Source organism: Rhamphochromis longiceps, linkage group LG8, assembly GCF_057381845.1.
Source record: "Rhamphochromis longiceps isolate RC_006_pf linkage group LG8, R_longiceps_female_GT1.1, whole genome shotgun sequence".
Taxonomy (NCBI): Eukaryota; Metazoa; Chordata; class Actinopteri; order Cichliformes; family Cichlidae; genus Rhamphochromis; species Rhamphochromis longiceps.
In genome coordinates this window covers 15,823,279-15,843,620 of record NC_140564.1, presented here as the reverse complement: position 1 = coordinate 15,843,620, position 20,342 = coordinate 15,823,279, and the positions used below count along the sequence as shown (strand labels likewise).

General features: G+C 41.6%; 1 protein-coding gene across 1 annotated transcript; it reads left to right on the top strand.

The window, feature by feature from the left end:
- The first annotated feature begins 722 nt into the window (after positions 1-722).
- fam20a (FAM20A golgi associated secretory pathway pseudokinase) lies at positions 723-19,462 on the top strand. Its single transcript, XM_085416004.1, has 11 exons — positions 723-8,564; positions 9,939-10,132; positions 10,557-10,607; positions 11,829-11,907; positions 12,215-12,307; positions 14,942-15,057; positions 15,444-15,624; positions 17,253-17,362; positions 17,482-17,563; positions 17,646-17,705; positions 17,846-19,462. Exons 1-11 carry the CDS (start codon positions 8,191-8,193, stop codon positions 18,114-18,116), a joined length of 1,611 nt encoding a protein of 536 aa, XP_085272130.1. The 5' UTR covers positions 723-8,190; the 3' UTR covers positions 18,117-19,462.
- Positions 19,463-20,342: the final 880 nt, after the last annotated feature.

The window sequence follows — 20,342 nt, the reverse complement described above, 5'->3', positions numbered from 1 at the left end:
AAATATGGAAGGCAGTGACGTCCAAAATGAAGTACCTGACCCTACTAGCCGTGATCAGACTTCACAGGAAGAATGGTGTTCTGAAGGTAAACACACACACACATACAATCAAGGCCGTTTCCAGTAACATTTGGCTACCCCTTCCAGTAATTAGCCATTTCATCAGATAACCTTCTGCACACATATGTGAGTTTGCACAGCTGCTGCTGACAATGTTCATAAAAAGGGGTTAAACAGTGCAGGTCAGGATGACCTTCTAAGCTAATCTAACCTGATACTCAGATTCTATCATGTCCAATTTCTGCACATTATGAAGAGAAGAGTCAGAGCATTCTTCACATTCTCCTCCTGCAAAGTTTGGAGCTCGGCTCTGGAACATTTGGGCAATGTTCTCCTTTAGACACACAGGCCAGAATGTTTTTTCTTTAAAAAAAACCCACAAATACTCAAGGTTGGTGTGTGAGGGTGTGTATCTGCGAGACGTTTCCTACACTTTCCTCTCACAGTCTGCCATTGCTCAGGACTTGCCAAAATAAGCGATTAGCTGTGCTTTTTCTGCACACACACCCAGGCAGACATACACATGTATGCTTTTACCCACTTTTCTTCGTCTTTTGTCATCCATCCTCTTTCAGCTTCATCCACCCAAGCAGGAGTGAATGACCACGAGCAACCTCAGCAACCTATGGTAACCTGGGAGGACAACATCAGCTGCTGCTGAGTGCATTTGTCATATTTAGCTCTATTGTTTAGCTACCCCTCCCTCATGCAAACACAGTTTTTCATCCTCCATCTGTACCTGTCTATGCGTGTCTCAGTATTCATGTGAGGACCTCTGCCAGACAGTAGCTTTGTGTTACGAGAGGAGAGGACTATTTGAGGACATCGACCACAGCAATCGCTGCTGATTGGCTGTTTCTTGTCTCTTCAGACTCAGGTGGTCCTGCTGGTGAGATTTGTGCTGATTACTTGATCTTATCCCCTCTCTTCTGCTCCTGCTAGCTTCATGAATACCTTATTTTATGTTCTGTTGGTGTCTTGTGTCTGCAGTAAGAAATAACTAATCTTTTTCATCCTTTTTCTATCCACTCTGTCCCAGACAAATGCCAAAAATTCTGCAAATCGAACTTACAAGAATAGTTCCACATTTTTGGAAATTCATTGTTGCCAAATGTTCCATGAGAAGATTAATATTGTCCATTGCTATTCTAAAAATATTAAGCTACAGCAACCAAATAGCTGAACTTTTCATAAAAGCTGTGTGAATTTGGAAGCTCTCTCCAAAGGTAACAAAATGTGCTCAATGAACCAATAATGCTCACTACTTAACACATCAGCTTGGTGATCTGTACCTTGGTTGGGGAATTACTAGAAAACTGCTGGTGTTTTGTTTGAGGGTTTGTTTGTTTTTTTCCAGTCTTTATGGTAAAAATAGTTTGGTATACTAGACTAGAATGAGGACAAATGATGCCCTGTCCAACCATGTCAAAGTCTGTAGTTCTTCAAAGCAGCCAAACCTCATGGTGTGGTGAAAGGCAGCAGTCATAAACAAGAAAGAATACGTGATATAGTTTAAATGCTGGAAATTTTTAAACACTCTCACCTGGAAAACATTCATAGTACTGCATTTGTTTTTGTTTTTAAATGGGACGATGTTCAAAATACAGATATAAAATATGTTCAAACCCTGGGTTCCTATATTTTACAATTATTTGACCATTCACTAATCACTAATCACGCCTGGCTGTTGCTTCTTGTTGTCATGGCAATATGACCACCACCCTCGCCCATGTCACGTGTAGCTTGCTTTTTGGAAAATGAGAATATACACTCATAGGGCATTTTATTAAATACACCTTGCTAGTACTGGGTTGGACTCGTTTTGCCTTCAGAACTGCTGTAATTCAACAGGGTGCTGGAAACATTCCTCTGAGATTTTTGTCCATATCAACATGACAGCATCATGAAAGTGCTGCAGATTTCTTAGCTAAATATCTTTGATGTAAAACTCCTGTTCCACCACATCCTAAAGGTGCTCTGTTGGACTGGATCTGGTAAGTGTGGAAGCCATTTAAGTACAGGGAACTGACTGTCACATTCAAGAAACCAGTTTGAGATGATGTGAACTGACATGACATGTTATCCTGCTGGAAACAGCCTGGAGAAGATGGCTACTCTGTGATCATAAAGAGATGACCGTGTTCAGCAACAATATGGAGGATATTGGACCAAGAGGGGCCAAAAATTTGCCAATATTGATACGAGGCAGGATGAAGTTCTGATCCCACCATCTGAATGTCACAGCAGAAATCAAGACTCATCAGAGTCTCAGCTTCCTCTTCTGTGGTAACATCAGTGATATTTGGTGTAGTCTTCTGCTGCTGTAGCTCATTATGTCGTGTATTCAGGGACGCTCTTCTTACCTTGGTTGTAACAAGTGTTTTTTTGAGTTACTGTTGCTGTCCTATCAGCTTGAAGAAGTCTGGCTATTGTCCTCTGATCCTGCATCAACAGGACATCAAGTGTCGCTAAATGGATATTTTCTCTTTCTTGAAGCATCCTCTGTAAACCTGAGAGATGGTTGTGTTGGAAACTCCCAGTAGATCAGTAGTTTCTGAAACACTCAGAGCAGCCTGTCTGGCACACACAACCATGCCACGTTTATATTCACTTAAATCACCTTTCCTCTCCAGTCTGATGCTTGGTTTGAATTTCAGTATGTTGTCTTGACCATGTCTACATGCTTAAATGCAAAAAGTTGCTGCCATGTGATGACTAGATATTTGTATTAATTTATATTACAGCAGGTGAACAGACAAGGCTTCCAGATCTGAAAAGTAAGGCCAAAGTGGAAGTGGCATAAACGTGCATTTGTTGTCCAGCAGGGGGCGACTCCTCTTCTTTCTAATTGTCTTGAAGTTTATGAAAAAATGCACCCACTGTTCATGTTTCTCTAATTATGTTGTGCTTTCATTTGCTAGTTTCAAGTTGCATTGAACACGATGTGTAAATTATGGTTCCATGTAGAGCAAAACAGACAATAAAATGGGGTATATTATAGATCACAGCTACTGTAGCTTTGTAGTCTAGGTTTCTGGACAACACAGATATACTGGTCAGCACTGGTCAGCACATGCAGCTATAAAAGACTCGATCAATTTTGCAGGAATGCGACAGCTCGGTTTCACCTCCTTTTTAACCGAAGTCAGTCTAAAGTTTTCCAAAAGAGCTTGATTGATGGGAAAGTAAAATGGGACGGAAACAGAAGCAAGAAATGAGTTCTGCTACTCTGTTTAGGATGCATCTGGTGAGAAATTTGTCTTTTCTGATTTTCTTGCTTTTCTCCCTCTGTTGATCTTCTTCATCCTCTCTCGCCCTCTTCTTCTTCTGCCAGCCCTTTCCCTTTCATAAAACTACCACATTGTGCATTTGTGGCCTAGACATGGAGGATGTTTTTTCCTGTAGCTGCCAGTTCAGTTCATGTGGACTGACCATTGAGAGGTCAAGAAGAAGGAGCCCTGCACTGATTAATCTAACGTCTTTATTTGTGATCTGAATTAAGAATGCTGAAAAATGTCTTCCCGATATCGATCTGTGAAGTCTTATATTTGTGTTTTCTGATATTGAAAAGTCTGGTTTTGATTTTTTCTTCTTTTCTTTCACTCATTCCTTCTCCAGGAGGCTTTATTGAAGATTTGCCCACAATCGGCTGTGTGTTTTATCAAAATAAGACTGGCAGCTCAAAGCTCAGCGTGCAGCGTCTGAAAGAAAAAAGTGAGTCAGATGTAGAAAGAGATTCAAACGTGAACATTGTTCCTTTGTGTTCCTTTTATGAAGTTATTTTGAAACAGCAAATTGAATATGTCCTTTTGAATATGCGATGAACTCACTGTGCTGGAAGGATTTTCAGTGTCACTGCACTGTCTCTTCTGCATTTCATATGCTGTATTATTTTTTTTGCCCTTTGTCCCTCGCTTTCAGCTTTCGTCTTATTCCACTTTAATGTTTGCAAACTAATGTCTGTTGTTTGGCCCATTTATTCATAATATACTTCTTTTATATGCAAAAAGAAAAAAATACACATTGGGAAATATCAACACTGTGATGGTGGTGTGCTAGCCTAGCATAGTAGAGTGTAAATTATGTAAATGGATTGCCTGGCTCTGTGCAACAGTATTGAAATTTGCCTAATCAGCACCTCTAAAAGATCACAATGTGTAACAATGAGAAATAACTTTATGGAGGTTGGGGTGGGATTGTTCTCTGTGCTATTCTTGTTTTTGTTTTTTGAGTGGGTGCAACTTAGAGTCGTCCTCCCAGGAAATGACTATACTCTATTTCCATTTGTGTTTGTATCTATTTCCCATTTTCCTATTTCCCATTTTCCTAGCAAAATATGAAGAAATTATGCGCTTTTGTACAGTATAGTGGGATGCTTAGCATTTTGTTACCTTTGGAAAAAGCTGAGCTGTTTCGCTGTAATTCCCCACTTTATGCTAAGCTATAGCAAAAAGAATGATATATAACTATGGAAGGACAGAGAGCTGAAGTAGTTTTAAATGAAGTCTAGCTGTCTGACTTGTTGCAGCTCTTTGCAGATAATTTGAAGCTTCCTGATATGATACTTCTAGGTCATCCAAACAGTCATCTAGACAGGAAAACATCAGAGCCATCGCATCGCTTTATCTCAACAAAAGCCACCCTGTACTTATCATCACAGTTTGGCTAAATTGCAGAAATTGGTGACACAAGACTCAATGTCCTATTTTCATGTGTTTTCTTCATACATTCGATTTTGAAACATCTTTGCACGCACTTTTCCTGTTATTGAAGAACTGGGTTAGTTTAAGTACCGGTATGGATGTTCAAGCGGGGGTGGAGGCATGCTCAGTGCTTCCCGGGGATAAATGCGAACAGACACAGCTTGGACAAACAGGGCAAGTCATCCGCAGAGCATTTTGCCCCCTCCAGCATCTTCAAGTCAACAGTGCATGAGTGAACTCCACCAAATGTGTTGTCAGAAATATCTCCAGCCTGCTCATGAACACGGATGGTTTGATTTTAAGTCATTACAACTTAACGTTCCTGTCTTTTTTATGCGTTGGCATAAAAGCATAAATATGGCTTGAATTTCGTTTTGTTGCCTTGAAAGCTTCCAATAAGACTGTTGCCTTAAAAGTTAAGTACAACCAGGAGAAACTTAAATAGATGATTTAGTCAGTTATGAAAAATGTGACCTCTCCTTGTACTCTTTACGCAAATACGTAATGTAAAAATACAATACTGTGCAAAAGTCTTGAGCCACTCTCATTTGTTTAGGAGGTGTTGCTTTTAGCAATAGTTCTCCAAATGTTCTGAAAGTCTTTTGAAGGTTTTATTTGGACATTGACTGCTTTTTCACTCATTTTCAGTTGAGTCCTAGTACCTGACCATCTTCAGAGTAACATAAAAAAAACTTTTTTTTCCTGACTCTGTAAAAATTGTCAAAGATAAAAAGAGTTTGATCAGTATAAAATAATATTATTACACCAACAAGATGATTTAAAGCATGGTGTGAAGTGTGTTCTTAAAAAATTTGAGGAGACTGGAGAAATGGAGGGCAAAAGAAGTAGTGGCAGAAAACACAAATGTTGAGTTTTCAGGGCAGTTTCTGTGGTATGAATACAAATAAACCCAGAATCATTTGTCTTATGGAGTCCATGCTTTCCTGGGTCAGGGCTGTTCTGGCAGCACAAGTTCATGTTTCTTGTAATTCTGCATACTACATACTGCATACATCTACTACAGATTAACAGTATCTGAAAGTCATGTTCTTAAAAAATAGAAAAACAAATCCAGCAAATGCCTGACACAGGCCCTGAGAGATGCATCTGGTCCTTCAGCTGATCCATCTACTGTTCATTGAAGACTCAGCAGAAATGGTCTCAGTGGAAGGGTGGCTGTCAAGAAGCCATTTTTAAGGAAGGAAAACGGGGAGAAAAGGCTGAGGGATGCCAAATTACACAAGAACAGAGTGTCTGCAGCCATCTCTAAGACACGACGGAGGCTCTGTTGTGGTTTGGGGCTCTATCTCAGGCAGTGGTGGAGATGTTAAAATTGATGGAATTATAGAATCGGAAAAGTACCATCAGATTTTGATCCACCATGCAATACCATTTGACTGGCAATGGCTTCGTTTTTCAGCATGACAATGATGCCAAGCACATCACCAGTGAAGAAAAGAAAAGAAACATGACATAAAATACAAGAACGCTTGCCTGAGAGACTTTAGGCTGTGTTGAAGAATAAATGCAGTCATGCCAAATCTTGGCTTTCAATGTTAGAATTGTACAAACTATATTTTTCCCTTAGATATTGTATTCCCATGCAAGTTTGTGTTGCACCTATTTCTCATTTTCCTTGCAAAACATAAAGGAATGAGTGGTTCTAGAAATGGTGGCACAAAACTTTTGCATAGTATTGTGTCTGCTTTTAGACAACAGCATCCCCTTTTCTTTGACTCGTAAAAAAGACCAAAAAAAAAAGGAAACTGTGGTTGTAGTGGCAAAGCTCATCTACAGTCTGGCTAATTGGCAGGTTAAAGCTTCCTGTCACTGATTTCCAACATCAGCAACAGCTTCTCTCGCCCTGCTTTCTCTTCTGAGAGGGTAAAACACCCTGGAGAGCTGCTCCCAGACATCAACACATCACTTTGCCAGAATTCCACACACACACACAAACACATACAGCCAAGCAGACGACAGATGTTCCAAAATACCACAACAGTGCCGATGCAGGCTGGGAAAAGCCCTGTGAGGTTTACATTGCTTCACTATAAAGCTGCCTAGGGCTTTTACGGTTGACGTGAGCGACAAGCAGACTTTGTGAGTCAGGAATCAGGAAGACAAAGAATAAGGAAAAGTGTCCTAACACAGTGAGGTATTTGATTTCTTTTCATTTCCTCATTTCAAGTTGTGCAACAACTTCTTTTTTCCCTCCTGCGCTGCCTTTTATGAACGTTTGTATCAGTGTGGTTCAGGGCAAGAGAGGTGAAGGAGTCGTGTGTGGGAACTACAGCAGGAAGGAAAGCGCAGCTGGGAGTTTTTGCCTGGAGCGAGACAGACTGGAGGTCTGTAGCATAAAAGGAGGCAAAAATAGAGGCAACATAAAGAAGAAAAGGAGAGAGAAAGAAACGAGCAAGGAGCGCAGACGATGAAGAGAAGATGAGAGGACGTAATGAGCTTTGACAAGAAGTGAAAGTGGACTTCATGAGGAGGAGTAGGGTGGAGACAAGAAGATAAGATAGGGAAGGGAAACTTTCCTCCACACCCCTCTTGGGGGAAAAAAAGAAAAAGAAAGGATGGCAAGGCAAATAGCACAGTCACGCCACCTTAACTCATTTCTACACCTGTGCATTTTAAACATGTAGATTTAAATCTTCCTGTCAGAAATCACGCAGGAAGGCGGCCAGCTTAAACACACGATAATGAAAACCGGACCTGGACCTGCACACAAGCGCTGGCACTGCCTTAGACCCGCCACGCCAGCTGGACGGGGTTTTATTCAAATCTGTTGTAATAAGCAGAAGTGCGTTGTGTTGCTTCCGAGGACTTTGCTCTCCAACAGTGTGTGAGAGTTGTGCTTTCTGCACCCCCATCTGCACTCGCCACTCTCTCCCTCTGCTAACCTGTAATTTGATGTTTGTGTACATACCTGCACATGCACACCCACACGCTCTACTCTCTCTCTCTCTCTCTCTCGCTCTTGCTTATATGTACACTTGCACACGCTCTCTCTCGCTCTTCCTCTGAGCAGCAGGTCCCTGGAAGCAGCCAGACTGTCACTGACTGCTGCTAGCACATGCTCGCTCTCAGCTCGGCACTTTCTTCAGTAGCTGCCAAGAGAGGAGGAGGAGGAGGAGGAAAAGTGAGGCTGGAAGAAACAGACTGAAACACAGATAGAGAACAGAAAGAGAGAGAGAGAGAGACTTGGACCAACCTGTGACTGCTTGCCTCTGCCCGGCTGACTGTGTGTGTGTGTGTGTGTGTGTGTGTGTGTGTGTGTGTGTGTGTGTGTGTGTGTGTGTGTGTGTGTGTGTGTGCGAGACTGGAGGGAGACTACAAGTGATGCCTCACACAGTCCCGAGCAGCACATAGCCAGGACTTTGCTCAGCTTTCTTTGCCCCCCCTATACCCCCCTCCTTCTGTTTCAATGATGAGAAGAGATCGCATCTTATTAGCTGTGACCCTCACGGCCGTCTTCTCCGCCGACCTCTACTTCATCCTCTTGCCAAAGATGCGGAGCAAGGGCCTGACATCGGGACACTCCTGCTCATGTGGCCCCAACAAACTCACCCTCCCCCCCAGCCAGGGGGGTCTGGCCACGCCGCAGCTCTCCAACTGGACTTCTGCACCACTCCTGGACGGCACCACGTCTGAGCCTGCGTACGGAGGCTCAAAACTGGTGAGGCTTTTCTCTCACCCTCTATACAACATCCAGACTCCGGCTCTGGGGCCAGAAGAGAGACTGCTGCAGGTGGAACAGCTGATTGACTACTATAGGAGGAAAGTGTCGCACTGGGAAAGGTCAGTTTCTGGTGTCATGTTTCATCATTCTAAATTAAGATAATGTTTGTTGTGACAATAACGCCACTGATTTTGCAATGCGTGACTTGACGGAGTTACTTCACTTTATTGTTAAATTGCGTGTTCGTTTTGGCTCAGAGTTCCCACTGTGGTAGCACGTGTTGAGGCTTGACTGTGGTCAGGAGGCAGGGTCAGTGACACTGGGGCCAAACCCACCCGAGGCACACACACAAACACATATCCATGAACTTGGATGCACTTTGTTCGTGGTGACAGGCATACACCCACAGACAGACATCCGGATCTGTAGACAATTCTGTGCGTCATAAAAACTCCAGTGTCATGTGGGCTGGGTCAGAAAACCCTGACAAACACGTCACTTCTGAGAGCCAGCATCTGGAACGGTTTCTTTAAGGTAAACAAGGATTTTTAAAACTGCCGGGGCCCATCTCAATCTTTGGGAGTTGTAGCCGTCTTGGCTTGTGAGGCTGTCTGTCTGTCTCCCTCAGAGAGATATAGATATTGGGCTCTCACAGTGGAAAATAAGAAGAATTATGAGCAATGGATCTCCCCGCTGTGCTGCCTTACAAATGTGCACTAAAAAAAAGGCAGCTCACAGGCTTGTTATTGCAAAATATTGCAACAGCGTCTAAACATCACATCTACTGCATTCGTTGTGTGCATTCGTGACTTATCTGTTTCCCACAGTGTGTGTTTGGATACACGCTCTGCTGTCTGCACTTGTCCAGCGGCCTGATTACTCTGTGTCACGTCAAATTAAATGAATGAGGTGGTAGGAATGACAGAAAAACAAACTTCTATTCTTAGCGCTTTGCTCCATTATCTCATTTTGTTATCCGGTCTGTGATGGAGTTTGTTTGGGTGGAGAAATGGCAATCCCACTCACTGTGGTCAGCCCTTGTCATGTGGTGCCCCTCTTACCACAGACAGTATTTCTTTTGGTATCAGTTTATTCTTATTCCTACTTGGAGGGGAAAGGGGGCTGGGCAGTTTAGATTTGTTAAAACTCAATTTAGAAACAGTAAAAAGCCTGTATATAAGAGACTAATAAAACTTGGCTGACTATAAATGACTAATGGAGGCAGGAGTAAAGTGGTAAATAGAACAAGTACTTTATAACACAACATGTTTTTCTTTCCTTTGCTTTAAGCATGTCATCTTAGGTTCAGTGTAAGCATCTCTTTAAATCAGCTACTCTGTTGTTTTAAATAACATAGGATTAACAATGGCTTTACAGAAAATTGATGTGTTTACATATGTTAACCATTTATTTAGGGCTCTGATAATAGGGAGTTGACAGCATCCTGTATCCCACAGCTAACATCTGTCCTATGTGTTATTCGTCTTCCTCAGACATATGAAGCTCTACAGTCTGGCAGCGGCTCTGGCTAACATCACTGTGACTAATCATGAGGTGACCTACGACCCTGATACCAGCTGGCTGAAGTTCCACCTGGGAATAAACCGCTATGCTCTGTACTCCCGTGATGACCCTACTGTCCTTCAACTTATCAAGGACATGCAGAGCATGACAGTCATCAGTGCAGGTGAAGGTCAGATGGGATTTGGAGCGTCTAGCTCGATGATGTCAGGGAAAGATTATCGGCTTCCTGTGTTTATGCTGTACTGTCATATCCCTCATGGGGTCTAATTTTGTGAACTGGGTGGAATTTTACATGTAGTGCAGTATAATTGAATAAATATGCAATGAAAAACGCTTCTGTTAATATAGGACAGATGTAGGAAAGATATAATATAATATCAGTACAAGAGCAACCAAACAGCTGATTGTATTGTATTGTAAAGCTCCTTTACAGCACAGGACTCTAATGTTTTTTACAGTAAGGACTGTTCAGCTAGCATTTTATGCAGATGGCAAATCCAGCACCCATTACTTTTCTGGAATTAGACAGGTACATTCCCTGCACTAAGTGTGCTAATTTATTACCTAACAAGTTCATTGTCTTACAGATTACACTCAAGATGAGAAAGCCCTAAAAGGAGCGTGTGATTGCACCCAAGGTATTACAACGTCATCGCCACCTGTAATGAGCCTTTTATCCATTCGGGGATTTGGGCTTTTATTTTCTTTACCTCATATCTCATGTTGTGCAACCGCATGAGTCTGATTTCTCACTAGCCTCTTTGTTTCTCTTTTTGTTTGTCTGCCTCTCTCTCACTCTGCCTTTTCTGCTTGGCAGTACCATGAGAGACAAACACACTGTTGCCTTTGTGATAGTGAGGATTTTTGGTTTTTCTATTGGCACCAAAATCCAGATTTGTCTTTCTGTATAAGACACTTTGCTCTGGGGGCAAATAAAACCCAGGAATTAGTCTGCGTTCAAAGGCAGAGCTCCTAATTAAGCGTTTGATGTCTTCACGCGCCGAGGGAAGCCAGCGTTTCTTACCACCTACGCTGCCATCTCCTACTTTACTTCTGAGCAGCACGCAAACCAAAGCTACGGATGGATAATTGAAAGTTAGTGACGTGCCAAACAATAGATGCTACTGAGCTGTTCACTAAGTAAGTGCTGTAAAAGTGTCGCAGGTAGAAATGTACACATTAAGGAGGACAAATAGCTCATTATTGGTTTTATATGTTAAATTTTTCTCCCAGCTACGTTTCTTCTTCTTCCACGCTGACTTGTCTGACCTGTCTCGTCTGTGCTTTGTCAGCATCCCTGCGCAGTGAAGTGCATGGCCACACAAACATCACTCACTGCCAAGAAGAAACAAGCAACAAAACAATCGCTACCCCCCACAGTTTAAATTTAACCTTCTCATTATTTCACTCACCAAAGAGCGACGTAATTCATCGGCCACAGAAGCTGTTTGTGCCAGTTGGATTCGCGTTGAGTCATTTCCAGAAATGGTTTTATATTATAAACCTTGCTTGATTGTTAACTATTAAGAACCTGGAGTTTCACTGAGCACTGTGGGGAGGGGGGTGCTTGTATGTGCTGATCTGGACTACTGCTGTGACACAATATGGAGCCAGTCAGAGAAAGCGCAGGGTGCATCCAATTACCTTATTACTCGGGTGAGGCCAGACAATGATTCACATTTTGCAAATCTAAAATCTTAAAATAATGAGTCAGTTTGCATGCTGCTCACTGTTTGCTTTTCCCTGGCCAAAAACATTGAGATAAGTGTGGAGTGGAAGTCATGTAGGGCAAATGTTGTGGTACAAAAAAACGTCTCGATCTCGCACCACACATCATGTTTCTGTGTGTCTTCCCACAGTGGTGAAGCCCAGCGGACATCACCTGAAACTGGCCCTGAAAATGCGCAACCTAGCTAAAGCCATGTTTAAACCAATGAGGTGAGGAAATCTAGTTGGTTATTTTCAGTTGGTGAAATCAATGAAATCACACAAAAACATGAAATGCTGAGTTAGGTAACATAGACTGTGTACTGTAATAGCATGCTATGTCATGTTCTGTGTGAATTTATGTCAGTCAAAAGCCTCGAGTTGGCCACCTGTAATGTCTTGATTATATATTGCAGAGTGTTGGAACTGACAGTTTGATCGCTCTGTGTGCGTGTGCGTGTGCGTGTGTGTGTGTGTGTGTGTGTGTGTGTGTGTGTGTGTGTGTGTGTGTGTGTGTGTGTGTGTGTGTGTGTGTCAGGCAGCAGAGGGACGAGGAGACTCCAGAAGACGTCTTCTATTTCGTTGACCTCCAGAGACACAATGCAGAGATTGCTGCTTTTCATCTGGACAGGTGCAGCCTCATTATCCCTCACTGTTTTCACGTCTTCTCGGTCATTGCTGTTAGACTGGGTAATTTTAGTGTCCTCTCACTGTGGTTATATGACTGCTTGGCTTGCTGGGGGTAATTTTAGTGTTGATTGCACACATGTTATTTTATTGATCTCAGTTACGTCCTTGTATATATAAAGGTACTATGACTGTTTTTGGAGGGAGGACGAATGCGACCAAATGGGAGGAAAAAAAGCTTATTTATCACTTTGATTCATTTTCTTTTTTTCTTAGTCAATTATCCAATTCATTTCTTGAGGGGAACGATAACATCTGATCCAGATTTCATTATAATCCATAAAAATGACCAAAAGCCAGCCCCAGCTTCCTCCCACAGTCAGAAGACTTGCATGTTAGGTTAATTAGTGAGTCTAAATAGCCAGAAGGTATGAATGTGAGTGACAGCTGTGGACAGATAGCCAGTCTATTGCAGTGCCAATACACTGCAATAGACTGGCTATCTGTCTGTGGTGTACCCTGCCTCTAGCTGTATGCCAGCTAGGCTCTGCCACCTCTGTGCCTCTAAATAACTTCAGTGACTGATGTCATCACAGCAGGCAGCATGGTGGTGCGATGATTTGCACTGTTGCCCCACACCAAGAAGTTCCTGGGTTTTAATCCACCATCTGGCCATGGCCTTTTTTGTGTGGACTTTCCACATTCTCACCATGTCTGTGTGGGTACTTCAGCTTCCTCCCACAGTCCAAAGAACATGCTATTAGTGGGGTTAGGTTAATTTGTGGTTCTAAATTGCCCATAGGTGTAAATGTGAGTGTCTGTGTTGGCCAGGATGTACCCCACCTCTTACCTTAAGACAGCTGGGGTAAGCTCCACCTTGGTTTGTGATTGGTTACACTAAGAATGTGAATATAGTAAACAAACAAGCTTAAAATCCGCATGGTTAGATGACAGTATTTGGACACTCAACGATAGACTGTATATAAAAGATGGATGCATGACATCACATTTTTTAACTTCTATTCTAAAGGCTCAATTTTGTTGTTATGAAGCCAGAAAAAAATTGCATTTGAGGGAGGTGACAAAATTCTTAGTTATCCCAAATGCTAGCTAGCTAGGCTAGCAAGCTGCATCCACATACACAAATGTTTGCTAATTAGTGCTAATTAATAAATAGCCTACTTGCATTAAAAATGCTCCAAAAGGTACTGCAAACATGGTCGAGAGATACATTTTAGTTACTTGAATAAGCTAAGAAGCACTTGGCAGATGTGTCTAGCAACTACAACTGCCGGTGTTAACATCAAAGTGTCATGTATCAATTTGTGGCTGGCAGTTTTGCGGACCCAAATTGCAGACATGCAGATGAAAATTAAAGAATTTGCCCCAAGTGACCTTTCACAAAATTCTTATTTTAGATTTTTCCATTTCCATGCTGAAGTTTACATCCTGATGTTAGGATCGGGTCTAAACTTTGTGAAACTCTTTCTAAAATGTATAAAACAAAAATCCTAAAATTGACCAAAAATGAATCCAATTTAATTCAGTTTTTTTCTATAGCGCCAAATCACTACAACAGTCATCTAAAGGCCCTTATGATTTTGTAAGGTCAAGACCCTATAATAATAATCCATTTTTAGATTTATGGATCCATCCATTATGTCTTAGAGAGAAAGTGATGAAATTAAAGAATCCTCAGAGACGATGTGGCAGCATTCTTGTAATAGCGAGATTCAAAAACATCCTTAAAATCCCAAACCGTCTCCAACAATTAAGTCTAAAAAAACAGGTCCCCCTGTGCGAACGAATGTATCATGGAGCCTCGAAAAAGATTGCAACATTTTGGCACACCCTCAGATTTCCCAACTTGCTGATCAGTTCGAACCACAGTGTTTGGACACAGATGAGGACACACTTATCTTTATGCAATTACACATTAGCTGAGGCGAGGTGATTCACTCATCTGAACTAGACGGTATCATTAACAGACCCACACACACACAGTGTTAAGTCACAGACAGAAAACAACTCCAGCACCACGTCAACAGCTCGAACAATTACTGTAATTACTCTCAAACAGTGCCTTTTCTCCTTATCTGCTCATACTTTATCAGTTATTCTTTAAAAAGTGAGAATGTTGTACAACTCCTGTTCCTGTTTTCTTTTTTTAAATTTTAATTTGCTATGTGTGTAATCTGTGGCAGTGTGTTGCCTCTCTCTCTTCGTTGTGTCTCACTTGCCAGAAGCCCTCATCATTATCACTCGCAATCAGGGGCTGGGGAATGCCAACCATTTTAGAAACAGCAATTCGGCATGACACGCTGATTGTTGTTTGATTACTATTTGCGAGACATGACTAAAACTCTGCCTCTGGGGAGTACAAGCTCTCGATAGTTTATATGAACGCAGCCAGCTGGATTACACAGCACGGCGGCTGTCAAGCGGACTCATTCACTGATAAGAATCAGTAAAATCAGTGAAAGTGGAGCGTGGGCTCCTGTGAGATGAGGATTTAAAGTTAGATAAGACTACCATCACCTTTGGAAGGTTTACACTGCATTAATATTTATGCCAGCACGAGCTGTCTCCCTACACGAGTAAAAGGTTTTCCTCTGAATCACATCAATATATTTTCTAGGATCCTAGACTTCCGGAGAGTTCCTCCAGTGGTTGGCAGGCTGGTGAACATCACTAGTGAAGTCCTAAAAGTAACCCAGAATGAAGACCTACGAGCTGTGTTCTTCACCTCCCCGGGTAAAAAAAAAAACCACATCAGTTCCTCAAAGTAATACCTTTAGATTAGACTCAACGGTTATGCCTGTATGTTAAATATAAACTCCTTTACAATAGTTCAAATACTTGATTGACACATGAATAGTGTTTCTCAGTAGCTGTGCATCTGATTGGGAGCTTGTTTATCTCTGCCCTTTGCATATCTTTGCAAACAAGCATGTCTGCGTGAAGCTAAGATGATCCGCGAGTTATTTTTTACTCAGTTTGATGTTTGTTTGTGTTTTTCCTTGCTGTTGATATGGCATCCAGCTAGAGGGAAAGGCAGAGCTGATTGGAAAGCATGTAATCGGAAGTGAACAGAAAAACTCATTTTGCATTCTTCCGTTTTTGTTCTGCTTCCCAAACAGCAAACAACACTTGTTTCTTTGCCAAGTGCCTGTATGTGTGCAAGACAGAATATGCAGCGTGCGGGAGCCCCGACCTGCTGGAGGGCTCCCTGTCCGCCTACCTGCCGGGACTCAGCATTGCTCCCCGCATCTCCATCCCCAGCCCGTGGATCCGTTCCTACACCTTCACCGGACGGGAGGAGTAAGACCTCGTTTTTTTTAATGCAGCACAAAACTGTTTAACTGCCAGCAAGCATTCTGCAAAATGGTGAGCTGGCGGTTGTTGATGGCAGTTGTTCAGCTTGAGGCTGAAGGGATGAATTTTTCAGCAGTTTCAAGACAAGCTGGTTGATGCACGAGCCAAATTCTTAAATGATTTCAGCTTTACTGACACCAATTATTATGCAGAATGCTTGTAAATTCACTGGTAAACAGTGCATTCAAGTTCATTCTTGGCACACAGTCCACTGTTGCCTGCAAGATTTTAGACTTAAAGTCTGTTTTCCAGTGACCAAGCCTGTCATCAACTTAGGTTAGGCCAAATCTTGCCAACAGAGAACCGGTCCAAACATCACTTTAGTTATGAGAGTCAGTTTCATTTAGTTTATCCAGACAGGAAGCAATAAATTCCACATTTATCAGAAGCTCCTTAACCAACACACTCTTCCTGTCCTGCCTAGATTCCAATCAGTCAGCAATTTTTATGGACGATGATGTACTCTGTCACACTGCAAAGCAGCTAAAACCGCTCCCTTCAACCTGATAACGTTAAAATAATGAGACGCTTGTCTCAGAGTCTTTATCTTAATGCAGTCGAGAATCTGTGGAAGCTCACTGAGGACAAAATTAAGGCTCCATCCTGCAGGAACAGATGTCCTCAAGTCATTCCAAGAAAGTGGTGTCCATCACATCCTGCCGGTTTTTGAAAACTGGAACAATAATAATTTTCTGTATTTTGCTACTAATTGCTGCTGTGGTTACTGTTCTGTGACTCCGATCACAATTCTTTATAAAACTAACCATTTAAGTTTTTAATTCTGATATAGAATATTATAGTTTTGTTCACTTTAAACAGAAATAAGTAGTGGCGGTGGAATTCAGGAAAATATAATAATAATAAGACAACAATATTTCTGCTGTGTATATGCAGTTAATTTAATGGATATTTCTTGCTACTAAAACATGAGTGTCATTTTCCATAAATCAGAGTGCAAGATTTCAAAGACTCTTTTATTTACTATAGCATCCATTATTTTTAAGGCCTCCAAAGTCAGATTGCACAAGTCAAATGAAAACCACTTCCTGTTTTATATCATTAAAACACCTCAGTGACTTTGTCACACAAAATAAATGAGAGGCCTCCTGACTCTGTTATCTGGTTACATCATTGTAATAACATATTAACATTGTACTGTATAATGCATTTTAGAGCATCCTACATCCAGTTGATGCCTTTTAAAGGGAAGATTTTGCTTATTTTTGCAAGACTAACCAGATTCTGCAATTACCACAGGTCTGTAGAGTTATTACCAGTTAATTACATTTGGGGCCTTGTGAAATTAAAAAATGTGGCAAAGCAAGCACTAAACTGTTAAGATGTAAATAAAATAAAATACAGCATCTGTCTACTCAGTTCTGAATGCTTGCAGAGTGTTAAGAAATGAGGGAGGTAACACAGTGTTACACATCAACCCCTTTGTTTTGCTGGAGCATCACATTGAAAGTGAGCAATAAAAAGTTGTGGCTAATTTATTTTAATTGCTTCATTTTCCAAAGAATATTCTCCATCGGCTCCTTTTAATTTCCTCTCGTTTATGCTTCTTTCAAAAGGTGGGAAGTGAATCCTTTCTACTGCGACACAATAAAGCAGCAGTACCCCTATAACTCAGGAAACAGGCTCCTAAACATCATAGACATGTCCATCTTCGACTTTCTCATAGGTATTTCATTACCTCTGCATTATAAACTGTTCATGTAGCGTCAGATATTTTATATTGCGGAAATCTAGCTACACGTGTAGAGATTTGTTCCCCTCGTTAAAGTCACGCCTTCGTTACAGGGAACATGGACAGACACCACTATGAGATTTTTACCAAGTTTGGGGATGAAGGCTTCCTTCTTCACTTGGACAATGCCAGAGGGTGAGACAGAACCGCTGCTGAGCACTAAATGATGCTGCTTTTGTTCGCTGTCGGGGTTTAACGTGTATTGTTTATGCACCAGGTTTGGGAAGCACGCTAAAGATGAGATGTCCATCCTGTCTCCACTGTCCCAGTGCTGCATGTGAGTATGACTCAGTCTATGGAAGTTGTGTACATAAGGGCATAAGTAAAAAAAATTTAATAAAATCTGTGCAGGAATTAAGGAAACTAATTTCTCTTCTCCTGTTGATCGTGTGTTCTGCCCTGTCCTCTTACCCCCAGGATAAAGCAATCCACACTACTAAGGCTGCAGCTCCTGGCCCAATCAGAGTTCAGGCTCAGTGATGTGATGAGGGAGTCCCTGCAGGAAGACTCTTTAAGGCCCATCCTGACAGAGCCCCACCTGTTGGCCCTGGACCGCAGGTTGCACAAGGTCCTCCGAGTGGTCCACCGGTGCGTCCGGAGGCTGGGCAAAGACGAAGTGATCACTGAGGACTTTTTTAAATCCACAGTGACTCCCGAGGCTGCCACAGACGGGACGATGCAAAGGTAACAGAGGATGCGCTCGGCTTCTGGCTGCTCGGGAAGAGACTCGTATAAATAAGACTCGATAAATTTTTAGGAAAAAGTCGTGAGTCTTCATCACAGAAGGAAGGAATCTCTGACACCTTCACATTTTTAAATAAAGACCCTGTTTTTGTTTTTTTTTAATGAAATAAAATGAAGCTTTGTGAGTGGAAACTTACAGCATCTGATATGTAGAGCCACCACTGGATCAGCTTTTTTTTTTTAATGATTGTTGGTTTACACTGTGGATGTGGAAAGAGAGCTCTGCGTGTCCGTGACATATAATCAGAAAATAAAGTCTTTATGTGATGATTCTGCAAGTTCTGAGGAGAAGTTATCACTTTAGAGCAGCAGACTGTGTGTGTGCGCGCTCAGCCATATGTTTGTGAGAAAAGTGCTACCTATTAAACAGCCACTTAGTTTACTCCACCCTGTTTTCCAGACTTGTAATCCTCCGTCTCATCAGAGTGTTTAAACAGCTTCACAACGTCACCGTCAGCTCCGCCAGGCAAGGATACAGAAACAGCAAACCCAAAACAATTAGCAAATATGCATTTCGTTGCACCACAGTAATAACTCTCACCCAAGCGGACTTGTGTGAGGTTTTCGTCTGAACATGTCAGAGCTTTGACCCGTTCATTCCCTTTGTTCTCCTCCAACTAACCTGATAGTCTGCGTTGCTCTGTGATGTAGAGTAAGATAAATAACCACAACTATTTTTAAGAGACTTTAGAGCCAAGTGGAGTCAGACTTGAGCTTGACAAAGCAGAAAGAGTGGCTGATAAGGATCCTTTACTTAAAACAGGCCCTCGAGCACAGGTAAATCCCTTCATACCGAAGCATTTTTACAATACGCCTTCTCTAAAAGCTTTCAGTGAATGAATGTCTAAAATAAAAGATTTACCAAAGGAAAGCACAGAGAGGATTTGCAAATAACCAGTAGCTAAAGTTTAGAGAAATATAAATGTTGGGTCATAGTGCCAAATACAACAATCTAACTTTAAATGTGCTCAGTTGAATAATATCTGCTAAAGACGGAGTTTTAAAAAGCTTGAGGAAAAAAACAAATTTATTATAAACTGGACAAAATTCTCAAATGAGGAATGAAGAATTGTATCTGTTGTTTAAATTGTTTAATTTAGGCTTTTTCTTGTTGAGCAAATCAATGTTGTTTATTTTTCTGTGCAATACCTCCACCTAGTGTGCAAATTTGATATTACATCTTTTTGAAAATACAGGGACATGGCGGGCAGGTGCTTTTCTTAAACTTTACTATTAGATATTTCGAGGTGTTGAACTGCTGGTTGGGTATTTTATGAAATAAAGGACATTCAAAGCTCTTCTTTGACTGGCTTTTGTTCTGTTCTCTGTGTCAACATGATCCCACACTGCTTCAAAAATGTTGCAACCCATGCTTGAAGGAGGCCGGTCCATGACTGATAGTGCTGCACTGTGTGTTTGGTACGTTTTCCCAGCATCGTATGTTTAAAAATTAAACCACTGGCTATCAGATTCTGATATTGAATGGTGGATCAAAATCTGACAGTACTTTTCTAAGGTCATAATTCCATCAGTTTGGATAGGATCTCCCACACCACTGGCTGATAATGCAGCCACAAACCATGACAGCCTCCACTGCGATGGCTGTAGACACTCACTGTAGTACCTCTCTCCTGACTACTTCCAACACCTTTGAGATAATTTGAACCAAAAATTTTAAAGTTGGATTCATCACTCACATCAGAGCTATTGTCACTGATTTTAGTGCAGCACTTGTGTAGTTTGGGATGCCTCGGCTTTTTCTCTCTTTCTTAAGAACACCTTCTTGACAGCCACACTTCCACTGAGACCATTTCTGATGAGGCTTCAGTGAACAGTATGAGATACATATTTTTCTTCCTATTTCTTATTAGGACACGTGACGTTCAGATACTGTTCATCTGCCGTAGGTAGCTTTTGAGTCAGCAATGCCTTCTTCTGTCCTCTATTTGTCGAGTTTCCTCAATGTTTTAAACACATTTGACACCATGCTGAGATATAGCAAGTTTCTGGGTAAAAGCTCAGCTTGTTGGTGCAAAAATACTATTGTACACCCGTCAAACTGTGTTTTATCTTGGACATTTTTCATTCAGTGAACTAAAGAAATGAGAACAGATTAAAAACAAACAAAAACAGGCTGCTCATAACAAAATGCCCAGAATCTACAAGATTT

Bases quoted from the DNA above. Each gene is read 5' to 3' on its own strand.
- fam20a (XM_085416004.1), top strand. From the start codon at position 8,191: ATGATGAGAAGAGATCGCATCTTATTAGCTGTGACCCTCACGGCCGTC. The intron at 8,565-9,938 runs GTCAGTTTCTGG...CGTCTTCCTCAG, and splicing joins AAAGTGTCGCACTGGGAAAG to ACATATGAAGCTCTACAGTC. The intron at 17,564-17,645 runs GTGAGACAGAAC...TTTATGCACCAG, and splicing joins CACTTGGACAATGCCAGAGG to GTTTGGGAAGCACGCTAAAG.